Source organism: Rhamphochromis sp. 'chilingali' (assembly GCF_963969265.1).
Source record: "Rhamphochromis sp. 'chilingali' genome assembly, chromosome: 22".
Lineage (NCBI taxonomy): Eukaryota > Metazoa > Chordata > Actinopteri > Cichliformes > Cichlidae > Rhamphochromis > Rhamphochromis sp. 'chilingali'.
In genome coordinates, this window is record NC_137950.1 from 4,146,926 (window position 1) to 4,164,393 (window position 17,468).

The 17,468-nt window shown below is 41.0% G+C and overlaps 1 protein-coding gene across 3 annotated transcripts in view; it reads right to left on the reverse strand.

Moving 5' to 3' along the window:
- Positions 1-17,468, reverse strand: part of LOC308390193 (CASK interacting protein 2) — a 58,745-nt gene that overhangs the window by 16,965 nt on the left and 24,312 nt on the right. For all 3 annotated transcript variants that reach the window (XM_080871925.1, XM_080871924.1, XM_080871923.1), the window contains exons 3-10: positions 13,520-13,571; positions 8,695-8,792; positions 7,333-7,478; positions 6,436-6,531; positions 3,997-4,130; positions 1,040-1,148; positions 701-809; positions 467-561 (exon numbers count right to left, since the gene is read on the reverse strand). In XM_080871925.1, the coding sequence (XP_080728051.1) occupies positions 467-561; positions 701-809; positions 1,040-1,148; positions 3,997-4,130; positions 6,436-6,531; positions 7,333-7,478; positions 8,695-8,792; positions 13,520-13,571 (839 nt within the window). The remainder of the gene's footprint in view (positions 1-466; positions 562-700; positions 810-1,039; positions 1,149-3,996; positions 4,131-6,435; positions 6,532-7,332; positions 7,479-8,694; positions 8,793-13,519; positions 13,572-17,468) is intronic.

Genomic DNA, 17,468 nt, shown 5'->3' on the forward strand with positions numbered 1-17,468 from the left:
CACTCTAACTTCACCTAACAACTTCATCTCATTTTCTCATCTCAATCAAGCCGATTCCGATGTTTGTGTTGGCTCTTCTTTGTAAGAATTATATATGTCAGCATATACAAACAAAAAAACACTTTTCTTGAAATTTTTAGAATAAAATAAATGATTCAACTTCTCTTCTTTAAACAATTTGCAAAATCTTACCAAACAGAAACTGCTGCTACTGATTGATAAAAACAAATGTCGGCTACATTTTTGTTCAGTAGGTTTTTAAATTCATTAAATAAGGAAATCTTCTCCTTTCATAATTTTCCCAGGAAATGAATAATAATGACTGTTTTAAATGTGATATTAGGGATTTTCAAATTAATTTCATTTAATTACATTTTTCTATAAACAAGGACAATGAAAATAATGAACAAAAACAATATGACAACCATAAAACAACATTTTGAGACTTTTACACACAAAACAGTACCATGATCAGATCTCCCGCCCGCAGGTTAAGTGCAGTGGGATCATGGAGATTCCAGTAGTCCTTCACTGCTCTAACTTGAAGGGAGCTTGATGCTTCTGCAAAAAGAAAGAAAGAAAGAAAGAAAGAAAGAAAGAAAGAAAGAAAAAGAAACCTGATCACATTTCTAAACCAGAGAAGCCAAATTACCCAAATGTATCAGTGCAACATCAAGACACCATTTCATGAGCTACCGACCTCTCAGCAGCTGTTTGATTTCCCTGCTGGCTGTGGAAGTGGTGAACTGATTGACAATGTCCAAAGCCGTCTGGTTGTAGGTGTTGCGCATGTTCACGTTGATGCCCGCCTAGACACACACACACATACAGATCGTAAAACGGCTACGTGGGAGTCGGACTTTTAAAAACAAACCCTCCCTTAAATTCCAATCTGCTTTATTAAAGAATAATACTGAGCAGGTGAAAACATAGTGTGATGTTTCCGTGAAGAGTCTTTATGTTGACACTTGTTGTAAAAAAGCAGCCTTCCACATGGCTCATAAGACTAACAGATACAATGTTTCTCTTCTTTCCTTACGTCAAGGAGCAGCCGTACTACATCCGTTTTGCCATAGAGGGCTGCCTCGTGCAAAGACGTCCCCGCTTTGGTGGCTCTGTTAATGTCAATGCCAGCTTTGAGGAGCAACCTAGGAAGTCCAATCAGAAACACCGTGTTAGTGTGCAGGTGTGTGCAGACATCTGCAGCAATTTATAAAGTCATATAGTCACAGTCAGCAATTGCAAATTTAATTGGGTTGACACCTGGACTTTAACTGGGTCATGGCAAAACCTTGATTCTTTTTGTTTCTGTTTTTGTTTTCAGCTGTTCTGTGTGCTTAGGCCACACATCTTACTCCACCTACAGCATCTCAATTGGTTTGAGGTCTGAACTTTGACTCTAGAAAAATTTGGTATACAGAAGGCATGGGTTGGCATGACAACCCTTCCATACGAGTCCTTCTTGTTCAGTTTAACTGTACTATCAGGAACTTTAATATTTAGCATGCTAACTGAGGCCGGTAGTGTCTAAGAGTACATCTTTTGCAGTTTCTCTGACCATTGGGGAACCTTAGGGTAAATTTGAGGTGTCATGATCAGAAATGATCTCTGAATGAATTGCTAAAGCGTAGTTTCTAACACAGGCAGATGTATATGGTACTAAAACAACAGAAAGTTCCCATCTTTCCAGGCACAAAGTCATATCCTGTTTGCATAAAGCTCCTCCAGTTATTGCAAAAAGGGAGAAGTTACAAATACATTTGCAGCTTAGGTATGGCAGTCTTTGAAGTGCCATAAATCCCTTAGTATCATATTCCAAATTCTGCTGTGTAAATTCTGAATAAACTTATGTGGTTGTCAGTGAAGTGTAGGAGTGTGTGTGTGTGTGTGTTATTTTTCAGTTCATGTTTGTGTTGAGCATAGGCTTCTCTGCTACCAAGGATATCGCAGTATGACATTTTTGTATCATGCACAAACTTCCACCAGTATTATCACAGGCGGTATGATGTTGTACGGACTTATTAATAAGTATTCACTTTCAACTCCAGGAGAGGGGGAGATGGATGGTGTTGCATGAGATATTTAATAATTTAGACGGGATGGGAATAGTTGGCAACATGTCTAAAACAGCGGGATGGGATTACATGGCAAAGACATTTTTAGGCTGAAACAGGCTGAAAGTGCAAAGTCGATTGGGATTAAACCTCATAGTACAATGTTTTCTTTTTGGTGCTGGACAGATTGTTACAAAGTTACAGAATTAATTCAAATGGTAACAGTTCTTGTTCAGTCTTGACACATGCTCGAACATCCACGTAAAGAAATCCCAGAAAGTTGATTCTGTTCATTTGGACATAGCGCTTTCAGTGGGAGAAGCGTTTTGTGACTCATCTGAGCTAGCACCATTGCTTAACAATGGGCCGTGAGGTCAGTTTCATGATTGTTAATATCCAAAATGTCATGACCACTGATCACTGGCTATGAGTACCATTCACAGAGAGGATATGACTGCAATAACAGCATTTTAAGCGATAAGAGGGTTGCTTCCCTACCCTTCAGGTCAGAGAATGTCACTCCACTGGGAGACTTTACCGCTCACGTGGAGGCCAGTGAAATCTGGAGGGGCGTGACTGGCAGGACTGGTCAGTCTAATCTGAACTCAAGTGGTGTTCTGTTATTGGACTTCTGTGTTAAGTTTACCCATTACAGTTTGCCTACAATAAACACCATGTTAAAGCAGCAGCATTTATAAAGTGAAGGTCATTTTGCATCCTTTTTTTTAAATGATGCCAGCAGCAGCAGAATTATAGTACAGTAGTAGTGACAGTAGTTTTATTATTTCCTTTAGGGGACCTCCCCAAGGGATTAATAAAGTTCTATTCTTTTGCACAGCATAAGTGCAAAAGTAGTTTAGGCAGTTTTTTTCTTTTGATTATCCAAAGTGAGGTCTTGGGGCAGTAGCAGAAGCGGGGGAAGACTTCCCTCAACCCAGCCAGCTCCTCCAGTTTATCTGGGGAAATGTCGGTGCATTCTCAAGCCAGCTGAGAGATATAATCTCTCCAGCGTGTGCTAGGTCTGCCCCGCGTCCTCCTTCCAGTAGGACAATCCTGGCTGGAACACCTTACCCAGGAGGCAAACAGCTGGCTCCTTCAATGTGGAGGAGTAGCAGGTCTACTCTGAGCCCTTCCTGAATGACTGATTGGCTCACCCTGTGTTGAGGAAGAGTCCATCCACCCTTCGGAAAAAGTATTTCTGCCACTTGTATCTGCAGTCTTATTCTTGGCCTTTTAAAGAACTAACAATAATAGAGTTAACAAAAAAAAGAGACAGAGATCAACACTTTTATGGCCCTTCTCTACAACGATGCTCCAGCAGAAAACTGCTCCATCAGAATTGGGCATCAATTAAAATGTGAAACAATTAGATTAAATGACTAGTGTGCCTGGTACTGACTAGTGACAATATTGACAATTAGTCATCTAGTCGCCTAATAAAATATTTTCTACTTAGGCTCAAGCTTTTAAACCAGCTGTATAGCTGCATCGGTAATTCCCATCCCCTGTTTGCGCTTCCTGTCATGTGGAGTGCAGCTAGCGATTGTTCTAGTGACATTCGTTGGAATGATTCAGGGCGCGAATCTCCTGTAGCGTACTTAATGGTGTGTTTTTGCCTGCAGTGGGCCTGCTTTCTATTTCCCATGACTGTAAATACTAGTTCTTTAACTAGTGGGCATAAGTATCAGTTCAACAACAACTTTGTAGCTAAACTATTCGTGCATACTATACGTATTTTATATTCCTTTGAAAATTAAGAGTTTATTTTTTCAATTTTAAGGGCTGAACTACAACAGTGTGCAAATGCTGGCTGTGAACGCAGATGCTCAGACTGTCAATCAAAGGAAAAGCAATGCCTGGATATTGAATCCAGAATCCACTGTGTTACATGATACTGTATCATAATGTTTAACATTTAATGCCACTCTGAGCTGCTGTTTACTTGATGATGTCTTTGTGTCCATTCCTGGCTGCTAGGTGGAGTGGGGTGGTGGAGGGAGAGTCCAGGCTGCCGTTTCCTCTTTCTCCTTCTAACAGGGCTGCAACCATATTACTGCTCAGCAGTAACTGAGTCACCTAACAAAAAAATTGAGATGAAATGGCAGAATCAGGACAGGAATTACAGCCTTAGTAACACACACACATATATATATATATATGTATATATGCTAAAAATATATATTGACGTATTAGAGTGTAAATGGTGACTTATATATAGGGTTAAACGAGCACAGAGGCTTATCCACTACTCAGCAGTCGTCTAAAGATACCACAGCCTCTGCATACACCCACAAATACTGTGTGACAAAAAACAGCCCAAAGCTTACGATTTTCTTTCATAGCCAAACTGCAAACTCAGAGCAGACGAGCGAACGTTTAACAAGCATGGGAAGTGTGCGTCTGTCTAATTCTTAATAACAGAGCCAGCTATACATCTCACAGCTGGGCTTATCCACTGATGTGGCAGAGGCACTGCAATATGCAATCTCTTCACAAAGTCTAAAAGGAGCTACTGAAGCCTCTTCTGCTTTCACAGAAATGAGCTCGATTTAGTTCAGCCTTGTTGTCTCAGCAAAGGTTTGTGTTTGCCTTAGGCCATTCACATTAAAATAAAAAAAAGCATGAAAAACACGTGTTCTCATATGCAAACAACTGGATTGCACATATGAAGAAAACCTATATACATCTCACTAAAGGGCTAACTTTAGTACTCTTTTTGTTTAAAAAATAACCCCGGGGTTCCTGTGACCTTTGTAAAACATCAATAAATAAACTGTTTCCATCAAGTTTCTTCCACTTATCCAATTCAGGGTTGCAGAGGGGGTGGGGCCTATACTAGGCGTCATAATGTGAGAGGCGGGGTACAACTCGAGCACCTTCTAGTCTGTCACTATAACACAGAGACCACCATTCAGCTGATTCATTCGAAACCAGGACCTTCTTGCTGTGAGGCGACACTGCTGACCATCGCACCACTGTTCCACCCTCATTCAGTTAGATTAAACTCAATTAAAAGGTCAACATTAAAAGAAATTACATATATTATTTGGACTATGATGGTACACGACATTAAAGTGAAACTAACTGAACTGGAACTAAACAGACTCTTGGAGCTGAAGGCTGTTCATGGTTATTGAACATTACTCCCGCTGCCTCTCTCGTTGTCTCTCCTATTTGTACTTTCATTTTTTTTTCTTTACATCAGTTAACAGGTAGTGTAACGTAAGTGCATGGGCCTCTACTGTGAAGTTGCTAATGGAGCAGTCATAGACTGCATATGAAAGATGGGCTTAACTTATGGCTCAGAAAACTGGGGCATTTTAAACTTCAGTTCCTTCTAACAGCCACTAAGGGTCATCTGTAGGTTTCATGAATAACTTCAGGTGTATGGAGCTCCTCACCACCTTCGATCTTTCGAATGAGTTTAAGGTCTCGAGGTCTTACTAAATGAAACATGTCCACATTATGGTCCACATTAGAGCGCAGAGAAGTGCACAAAAAGCATAGACATGTCTACTTTGTAAATAATACCATATAAACAGGCAACAGACCTTGATTTTAAAGTCAGATCTACCGGCACTGTGGTTTTAATAAGCTAGCGTGCTGGGGAGAAAGCTATCGGTGAAGTCACAGTGTCTACATCCATCTGTCACCTGAGCAAGTGACATTACTGTAATAACTATGGATATAGAAAATGACCCACATTATATAGAAAATAACCCACATTATAACCCACATCATGGGGCGATCGTGGCTCAAGAGTTGGGAGTTCGCCTTGTAATCGGAAGGTTGCCGGTTCGAGCCCCGGCTTGGACAGTCTCGGTCTTTGAGACACTTCACACGTTGCCTACTGGTGGTGGTCAGAGGGCCCGGTGGCGCCAGTATCCGGCAGCCTCGCCTCTGTCAGTGCGCCCAGGGTGGCTGTGGCTACAATGTAGCTGCCATCACCAGTGTGTGAATGTGTGAATGACTGGATGTGTAAAGTGCTTTCGGGTTCTTAGGGACTAGTAAAGCGCTATACATTGATTTTTAACTTTTTTTTGCCAGCTGTAAAAACGACTGAACATTTAACAACTACAGTATTTCTCTTAAAAAACGTTCATTTTCAAACTTTGAGACTTTTTCAGGCTTTTTTTGACCTGCAGCAACCCTGTGCTGAGTACATATCATGATCTCAGAAATTATTTTATTACTTAAAATAAAGTAATGGATAATTTTCATTTTGAGCAGATGTGTGAACTTTTCATGTGATGTCATAATCAGTTTTAATCCAGGGAATATTTTGGTTTATAAGCAAATACCTGCAGAAAAAACAACCTCATTCTTATTTTGGAAAAGAAGACATCAAAGATATGGAACTTCCACAAAAATCTTTTCATACCTTCAGTCTGCCAAACTCACAGGCCAAATCTAGTGGTGTCTTCTTAGCCTTGTTCATGAAGCAGGGATTAGACTGATGCTGCAGCAACATCTCAGACTGAGAGCCAAGAAGAGGGAGAGAATGTAAAATTAGTGCAATCAACTAATATATTACGCACTCGTGGCCCAACTCGTGGCTCAAGAGTTGGGTGTTCGTCTTGTAATCGGAAGGTTGCCGGTTTGAGCCCCGGCTCGGACAGTCTCGGTTGTTGTGTCCTTGGGCAAGACACCTCACCTACTGGTGATGGCCAGAGGGGCCGATGGCGCGATATGGCAGCCTCGCTTCTGTCAGTCTGCCCCAGGGCAGCTGTGGCTACAACTGTAGCTGCCTCCACCAGTGTGTGAATGTGTGAGTGAATGGATAGTGGTATTGTACAGCGCTTTGAGGGTCCCGAAAAGCGCTATATAAATCCAATCCATTATTATTATTATTTTTACTTGCTTTCACATGTCAGTCTTCCCAACATGCTCATTAATGTGTGTGTGTGTGTGTGTGTGTGTGTGTGTGTGTGTGTGTGTGTGTGTGTGTGTGTGTTTGTCTGAACGAACATAAAACAGGTCGGGTGCAGCCTCGGTGTTCTAAAGAGGTCAGGCATGGGTAGGGGTTGTATGACGTAACAAGTTCTGTATGTGCACGGTATACGCAACTGTCATTTCAAACATTCCAGCAAGCACGTAGAAAGGAATATTCGTCGTTACTCCCTGTAGGCTCTTTAATGGTATGCATTAATGGTATTACTGCTATTGTTGCTGGACAATACCAGCTGAGGCACAAAGGGGATCGATTTCAGTGAAATGGGAGGACAGGTAAAACCTTGGAACTTTGCCTTTAGCCTCTGGTGTTTGTCTGCTTACTCACCACCTCATAGTGTCCGTACTGTGCAGAGAGATGCAACGGTATCTGTCCATCATTGGAAGGGGAGTTGACTGCAGCGCCGGCTCTCAGCAACAATAGAACAGAGTCAGCTTTACCCTGCCACGCTGCGTAGTGGAGGGGACGCATGCCTAAACGTGGAAATGAGAAAGGTAAGAAGAGGTTAGGAGGCAAGAATAAAAAAGCAATCGTTTTAAAATGTTATTAGATACAGGGACTGCTATATAGGCATGACCTCTTAAAATGAAAAATTATTTTATTTCATAATAACTATCAGTAATACACATATACTAAGGCTGTCACTGTTATTTTTGTAGGCTCGCGCACCACCTCCCTCCACTTGAATTATCATCCAGATCATTATGCAATCATATCTTTTGACAAACTAAGGCATACATTTAATTGGAATATGCTTTTTATTGTAACTGTTCCTCACAAACAGTTATTGAAATAATGATGATGATAAGAAAGTGGATTTACATTCTGTTTACTGGAGGAGTCCACATTAGAAGTTAAACACATGGAAAGAAGATCTGAAAACTGAATTCTCAGCTAAAGGTTGGAAATTAGTCAGTGCTGCAGTTCATACTCAGATGTGGTTAATGTGTTAAAGTTAACTTCTAATGACAATATAACAGTAGAAAGTGTACAGAGGCTGGAGCAACAGTTTTTGTTTCACAGTACAGAAAGACTAAAGCTTTTTCATATTTGAGAAGATATTTTCATGTCCCATAAGATCCAGCACTATCTGTAATTAATGATTTGGAAGTATTATGCCATGTTGAATAAGGAGAGCAGTTTTATTGTTTGTTTGTCTTTCACTTCCTGTTGTTTTCTGGTTAGGTGAATTTGTTTGATTTTGTTTGTTTGTCTGATTAGGATATAGAGCTATTCTGTTTCCATGCACTGGCTGTCAATAATGCTTAAAAAAAATCAGCAATTTCTATGTCCATAGGGAGCCCAAAGGAGGGTTGACGCCCCCTGCTGAGGCCAGTGGATACAACAAAACTGAAAAGCTGGCAGGACATGCTTCAAGAGCTCTACACACCTCTGGTTTCAGGAGCCAAGCTGCCAAATTCAACTGTATGTGTTCCACTTGGAGTCTGAGGATATCTACATTAGCACTGCAGCCACTTCAAAGTGAATCATATTTATTCATATGGGTCAAATTTATTTTCAGCTGAGAGTGTCAGAAAACTTGTGAAGAGGTTTCATGCTCAATTTAACCTCAACTGACTTCTTCATCATGAACATTTGGGATTCCCCCCCCCCCCCCCCCCCCCCTAAATTGTGGGTTTGCGTGGTGACACTGGGTTAACCGGCAAAGCTGTTCCGCCATCATGATACCGTTTATGTCCTTGATATCCACCGTGGCCTGGGCCTCCAGCAGCAGAGACAGCAGCTCGATGGTCCCCGTTAGAGCTGCATGATGCAGGGCCGAGAAGCTGCGAGAGGAGACAGAGGAAAAACATGGAGACAAGACAGATCAAGAGTAGGGACAGGTGAGGGCATGAGAGAGTTAGAAATCATCCTGTTGCCTTTACAGTGAGACCTTTTGCAAAAAAACAGTAAACTGATGTGTATGTGTGTGGTCACATCAAACCTGATCTAATTCTGATAAAGTGGGTGTGACGGTTTATGTGTGTGTATAATTTGAAAATGTGTGAGTGTGTTTGTTCATCACAGCTTCAGAGATAAAATCTAAGTGTTTGTCTCTGGGTGTCTGTCAGGTCACGATATAGATGACTAAGGGAGAAATTAAAGACATAAATTCTTTGGTGATGAGTTTTGCTTTTTCTGGGGGGACAGAAACACAGTGAACACTCCACAGTTGAAGCTGTGACACACTCGTCTGACATGGGGATTAAATATCTGCTTCATTCATGCTTTCAAGTGATTTGTCACAGCCTGATGCAGTCATTGCGAAACAAAACTTACGTAGTCACAACAGATAATTTTTTACCGATACCTCACATTAAGCAACAGGTTCATGCAGATCTGACACACAGCTTCCTGGCACACAAAGTGACCCACAGACTTTCATGTCAAAAGGTTGAACTTTACATCATTAAAAGGCAGAAAATGTCCAGGTTTCAAAACGTTCAGTTCAGAACAAATAGATGACCTATGTCCCATCTTCTATCCAAGATGTGTATTTAGAAACATCGATATAAACTATTATTATAAACTATAATATATACATTCCTTTGATCCAGAGTTATTAGGTACAGTTAGCTTTAAAGAGGCCAGGTACACCAAAAAAAGAAAACAAGACGAAACTTGAGTTGTAAGGTCTTTTAGAGTTTAGACCAGACCCGAAGCTCCGACTGTATCTGCAGACTGTGAGATGGCGTATCTTATCACTCACATTATTCAGATGTCTCCTCAGCACACATATACCACCATTTATTCTTTCACATTCCTGTCTACTCTTCTTGAGTCATCAGTTACGGTGACTTTCTACAAACACGTCTGAAAATGTCCTCCTGGGATAATTTTGACTTGGTGACAGCAGACGATTTGTTCACCTTCTGCACTCGTCTTGTCGCAGTCGTGCATGTTTGATTTCAGCACCCCTATTGTATGTCGCCTCCCACACACTGAACTGACCTTGCATGTAGACACACGCAGCGGGTCTAAGTCAACACAGAATCACATCACACGTAGACTGAGACTCAGACTGCAGTCTGGAAAGGGAGATTCTTTGCGTGTTTTAAGGCCTACTGAAATAAAACTACAAAAGTACATCTGAAGGGAAAAACAGTAAACGTCTTACATAAAATGTGCATTCTTGAAGCATATCTACACAGGATGAACAGAAGAGCCAAACTGAATCAAAAGCAGTTACTTTATACCAAAAAATCTAAATAATAAAAGAGTACAATACTGACTCACAGCTGCCCTAATGGGAGCAGTTTATTTGTCTGCAAATGTATTCAAACAAGACTAAAACATATGTAACCAACCAACACTGGCTGATCACAGAAGTATAACCAGGCAACACGTGGACACAGTGGAGCACGGACATCATTTCATATTTTCATATTCTTTTTGCTTAAAGATGACATAGAAATAGGCCTTAAAAATATCTACACAGTGCAGTCAGGACAGTGGTGCAACAATGGCACCGCGTCTTCCAGCTCCATGAAAGCCAATTCTGAATGCTACATCATAAGAAGTTAGGCTAATGTTGGCACCATTGTCCTATCTATACTATTTGGAACATGGCTCATCAGGTAGCAAAGATGCTTTATTTCTCTGCCTTCATAACTTCCTGCTGCCTCAGCCACACTAAAGGAAAAAAAGCTGGTAACCATCATGGGACCATGAAAAGTGATTGCATTTAAGTTTGGCTGTCTGGGATCACCTGTAACTAGTTACAACGATTAACTGGTCACCCAGAGAGCATGCAGCACCCTCAACCCCTGGGACAGCAGTTTAGGTCACAAGGTGACTGCAAAGGTAACCTGTCTCCAAACTATCTCGGTTGGACAGCTTGCCAACACACTGCGATCAGTCACTGTGCCAAGGAGCAACTCGTCTGCTCCATCATTTATTTCTCCAAGTCGAGACACAATGAGTTACTAATGTTTGTGGCATTCAATTTTGTATAAATTACACTAAGTTTAACACAGAAAAGCACTCAGAAAACCTTATTGTGCATCTCATATGTGAGTAAATGCCGCTAAGTGTTTGTTAAAATTCAAGGGGAGATCAAATGTATCAAAACAAATGCATAATCCGCTGGATGGCTCAAATCTGTAAGTGCATTGCCAAAAGTTTTGGTTCTGTCTCTTACTCTTTACTCAACTCTCAATTCTCACTCAGAGTGTTTTGAGCCAAACTCCACATATTCCTTCTCTGCAATAATACTTAAAATGAAGATAAGATTTTTCATTGAAACAGAGCAGAACTGAGCTAAACAGAGCAAGCTGAAGAAGAGAGGAGGCAAATCCCAAAACACACACACAATGATATAGTACACCTTGTTTTCCTTTCTTTTCCAGTGTTTTAGGCTTTTAGTTTCATTTATACACAGAGATCAGCACACAATGAAAGCAGCTTTGTGTGTCTTTTCTCAGCAGTGCACACACACAAAGCAACATTCACATTTCTTTCCCTTCCCTTCCTCAATAGGTGCTAGTGCATAACAAATATCTCTTGCTGGAATAATGTCTGAATGTTAAGTTAAAGATTAGCCAAATCAATATGGGCAATATTCCCTGTCCTATTCTTTCCTGTTCAGACACTCAACAGTAAATGCAACAACACAAACGGTTTAATATATAGAATCATCCCTATAGTACTGTTTAGTGAGTTGTGCCACTTAACTTCAATAATTAACACCGACAGGTGTCCAACTTGGTAGATGACACAGGATGCAAACTAACATGTCACTCTATGTACTCTATATGTCCCTCTATAACATGTCACCCTATGTACTCTATATGTCGCTCTATAACATGTCACTCTATGTACTCTATATGTCCCTCTATAACATGTCACCCTATGTACTCTATGTGTCGCTCTATAACATGTCACTCTATGTACTCTATATGTCCCTCTATAACATGTCACCCTATGTACTCTATATGTCGCTCTATAACATGTCACTCTATGTACTCTATATGTCGCTCTATAACATGTCACTCTATGTACTCTATATGTCCCTCTATAACATGTCACTCTATGTACTCTATATGTCCCTCTATAACATGTCACTCTATGTACTCTATATGTCCCTCTATAACATGTCACCCTATGTACTCTATATGTCCCTCTATAACATGTCACCCTATGTACTCTATATGTCCCTCTATAACATGTCACTCTATGTACTCTATATATCGCTCTATAACATGTCACTCTATGTACTCTATATGTCCCTCTATAACATGTCACTCTATGTACTCTATATGTCCCTCTATAACATGTCACCCTATGTACTCTATATGTCGCTCTATAACATGTCACTCTTCTTTCAGTATCCTGCTCTGTTTGCACACTATCTGTACGCTAAATTTAACAACTGTATTGTACTCTGCTCTGTAGCTATTGTCCATGATGTAAACATGTAAAAATTGTGTTTTCTGTTCTGTGTCCTGTTCTTTTTGTGTATGCGTGTTTTTTTGCTGCTGATACAACCAAATTTCCCCTTGTGGGACAATTAAAGGATTATTCTATTCTATCTACTCTATTCTACCTCCAGACATATATGCATGAGACCTCCCCTCCAAAAAAACATGAAAATGAAAATAAATAAATAATAAATAAATAAATGTTTTGTGTCAGTCAGCATCTCATACATGTCACCAATGACACATAGATTTCATGTTAATATGGAGGAATAGTAATAAAGCAACTCGTGCTCCACCTCAGTCTCAGTTCTCAGAGCAACACAGTCCCCGGCATTTTCAGAGTTCATCCTTCTATCATAAACATATTCAGTTTTCCTCAGCCTCTTCTTATTGTTTTCATTTTTAGTTTGTCAATACGCTGACAGTGGCAAGCCTGCCCCTGGCTCTGTACCGCACTGCAGCTGTGATGCAAACAGAAACAGTGAGCAACAGATTTGAGGTTTTTCACATTTAATTATGGTACATTTAGTTGGTACTTATATGCAATAAACATATTGCATATAAGTGCCAACTTAACCCTATTCATTCATAAGCTGATAATCCATCTTAACACAGTTTTATTTCTGATTCATCGCCATCATGATGCACCAAAGTCACTTTGAAGGCAGCAACTGAATAGGAGCGGTCTCAGACCTGATGCAACCACTTCGACTGGATATGGTTGCAATAATGTTGCTCGGTGGTCTCCAGTCACTGTTTTCCGTAGAGTGTCTGTAGCCTTAAACTGCAGGAATAAAGGTAACATCTTCTATAAACCTCTGAAAGAAGTCAGAATGAATCTAAGTGAATATAAAGAATCATTTTACTCCAAGCTCTAACAGACATTATCGGAAAACAAAGAGTGAGGTAAAAACTGAAGGACACTCTGTCAGCACATGCGTGTGATTCTACTGCGAGTCATTCTGTGAAGACTGAACACAATCTGCACATCAATCAAGAAACAATGACTCTTCCATTGCATTCCACTGACTCAGCTTCGTGTTCATCTCTCGCTGAGACGCACATAAACACGTACACACATGCACGCCTCTTACCCATCTGAGTCTTGGTAGTTGATGTTGAGCCTCTTGGTAGAGCCCAGCAGCTCTGGAAAAAGACAGACATGGACAAAATGACAAGAGGGTCAAAAACAGGTCATTGCCGACATATTTGATTCTATTTGTTTTTATTCAGAGCGCTCTGCCAATCCCTCAAACCTGTGTGTGCTTTCAAAATGTTTCTCTTTCCTCTTCACTTCTCTCTGTCGTCACTCCCTTTATCAAACAACGTGACATCCCTGACAGGATGGAGAGCTTTCCTCGCCTCCCGTTGCCTCACCCTTCCCCATCTCACAGCGAGTCTGACACCCTCACAGCAGCCAAATGATTCAACCTTGCAGAAATGTATGATTTGCCCTCATTTACATCGGCATCTTATCACAGCTCTTTAAAATTGAGAGTGACAGCTTAAAAAACTCGAGCATGCACGGATAAAAGATATACTTGGTGCAAATATACCAGTTCAGTCTTCCTAACTGACTACAGGTTGTTGTTGTTTTGTTCCCCACTCTCCTCGGAAGAGACAGTGCTTCTTATTCCATGTCTCACTCATTCATTCAGCACTCCAAGACAGACTACACTGCAATGATCTTTTGTCTTGCAATCATCCTGACTCACAACAACTGAGGTGAACTCAAATTGAAGAGTAGTTGCCAACAAACAGGTTTAGCGGTTATGAAATAAATACATTTTATTCAGGAAGTCAGACCTTTCAGTGTGACAGAACTAAATCTTGTACGTGCATATTTCTCTTTTCTTTAACTATCCAACTCACATCTTACATCATCCCAATGCTTCACTCCACCCTTAATGCCACATTTTAACTAATACCAAACTACACTCCGATAGCAAATATAATCCATCTTCAGCATCTAAAAAGAAATGAAAATGCTCCTCACATAGCTCTATTGTTTCTCATCCTACAGCAGAGACTGGCAAAGTAAAGGCTCCACTGTCTACCAAGGACCCACACAGGAACCAGATTACCAGGCCCTCTAAATCAGCACCATTCATCTGAGTCAATTCCTTTCATTGTGTTTTCCCACACAGGTGTGGAAAATCACATGTGACTGTGTGTGTGTGTCTGTAGAGGTGTGCAGAAGTGTGGAAAACTTGTTGCACTTGTAGAAACACAAAATTTTGCACAACTCTGTTGCATTTTGCACAACTCTGTTGCTTGTGAAGCTCGCACACAAGAATTTCACTCACATGTGCTGTACCAATGTACCTGCACATGTGATGTGACAATAAAAGTGATTTGATTTGATTTGAAACACTGCCAGCATCAACTCAACAGTCCACTGTTTCTACAGCTATGATTACAGCTGACATGTTGATCATTGCAAACTGTGACATCCACCCTTGCTGCAACCATTTTTATTAGTGCTTGAGCCAAATAGCAGACTGCAGACGGATGGATAACAGGTTTCATCGCTTTAAAAAATGGCCGCATTGTTGATGAACACGGTATAGATTAGGGATGTGTGCGACAACACAATTAGTCGTTGTTATCACTATTTGGTACCAGACGTACCAGTCGTTTAGTGTAACTGTTAACATTTTAATTGTGATTAATGGTTTCAAATGCCTTTGTCTGAGTTTTTGACATTGTCCTATTCAAGGTTCACAAATGTAACTCAGTGTCTGAGTGTTTCTTAGTTTTAGACGAGCTGGTTAGCCTCATTTTTTTCCTCATGTAGTCGACTAAGAAATTAGTTGCCAGGAACATCCCCAGGTCTGAAAACTGAACCCAAGGAAGTGCATTTGGACTTGACCTCAAAATTCTTTAACTTTTTGGTAGGCCACTGTTCACCACTGTTACAAGGTTTCTCCATTTGTGGATAATGGCTTTTATCGTGGTTCGCTGGAGTCTGGCCACTGCTACCCCTCAGCCTCCTAAACGATAGACCTATGGAGCAATGATTAAATATTATTTCTGTCTTTCTTTCTGATATATTGATTTTCCAGTCCACAAAAGTCATCAAGAGAAAATGACTTGGATTTAGATTTTTAAAGTGACACGATCCTGTAATGACTCGTGTGTAAAACTTAAGTTCGTTAATGATCCAATTTAACCTTTACAGACTTATGCGGGTCAATTTGGGTAACTTCTAGGAAACTTCAGTGAATTCAGTGGATAAATTAGAAATTCTCACTTCATGTGAGGAAATCAGTAAGAGTGTTTGAACACTTGTGCATAGAGAATAAATACAGTCACGCCTAACGCTGCTGTGTTCATTTTACTGCAGTTCCAGGCCTTTTGTAGAGCTGATGTTGCTGAAGACATACATAAAAACAAGAGTCCAAAGACACAAAAAGGCACATTGATAATTAGACAGAGGGGCTGGGCTCAGTGCCAAAGCGGGGTCTGAGATGTCCCAGCCACCAGGAAAGAACAGAGCCTTTCAGGAGTTCTAGTTACAACATGAGTTGGAATTCCTAACATAGCACGCCCACCATGAAATCCTACATGTTAGCTCTCTATGAACTGTGGCCTCCCGACTTTTCTGCCCTAGCTCTTTATCTCTTTACACAAAAGCAGCAAGGGCCTCCTTTTCACATTAGCATACATCCAATTAGCAGCATCTTGACTCAACGTCATTCCTAAGAGTTGGTAACAAGGGATGTAGTAAATCTCTAATATTGTGTTTTCTTGCAGAGATGGAGAAATGACGGGGTCTGCTCTCCTCTGAAAGCTGATGTGTATAGACCAAATGAAAAGATTAAACACTAAGATATGAGACGATGTTGATGTGAACATTCTCTGCCAGAACAAAGAGCCAAAAAAAACCCCCAACCCACAGTGCTGTGTTTTGATAGCATCACCAGATGCATTAGCAGTTTGCAAAACTACTGTTGCTCAATATGTCTGTGAAGGTTCTCAGTCATCCAGGTCATCGTAGTCAAAGGAGCTTGCAAAGAAAAGCGTCTGGACTTCTTTAAGTTGCTTGAAGACGTTTCACCTCTCATCCGAGAAGCTTCTTCAGTTCTAAGGTCAAATGGTGGAGAGTCCCAGATATAAACCTAGTGGGAGTGACCCCCCACAGAGGGACAAAAGGACCCCCTGATGATCCTCTAATCGCCTGAGCCAAGGTGGGAAACTGGGCGTGGGTCCCAATCAGCCAGAGTTTCGGGTGTGTTCATTGTGAAACCTGGCCCCACCTTATCATGCGAATTCCTGAGGTCAGATGGCCCAGCTCCTTTGACTACGATGACCTGGATGACTGAGAACCTTCACAGACATATTGCCGTACATTTTGGGAGGAACACCCTTCAACTGGTGCGGGAGTATGAAAGGGAATCAAGGAAACTAGCGGATTATAGGAACCATCTCCGTTTCAACCTAAGATGTAGACAAAGCAGAGTTGTTCCTAAGAGCCTGCGCCTTGGATCCACTGTCAGGGGATACAGAGCAGACTTGATTCTACAGAGAGCACAAAATCACCTTTTAAGTGAAAGGATAAGACAGGTCCATTTCACCATAGATGCCCTCCAGATCAAGATCAGCCAGACCCTGCAGGAACTGGAAATCCTTCTACCCTCTCCAATCTTAGAAGAGGTTTACAAGTTTGTGGACAAGGCTCAGCGGGCCCAACACTCTAAAGGAAAAGAAAGACAACGCAGGAAATTTCACACCTTGCTTTCAAAAACACACACTCCTCATCCTGAACCTACACAACCCAGAGAAGAAAACACACCTGATGCCAGTCAGGAGAAATGGGTTAAGAACTTTTCAGACAGGATTCTCACTGAACCTGAAAAGAGAGTATTAGCCAAAGGACTCAATTTTGCAATTTCTCCACAACAGTTGCCCATAGTGGACCTCATCACAGCCACAGAATCTGCCATACGGATTAATAAATTATCACAGACAGAAGCAGAGCAAATCAGGATGAAAGTCTCAGCCACGCTCTCCAGTGCCAAAGTCCCTCCATCCAACCTCACA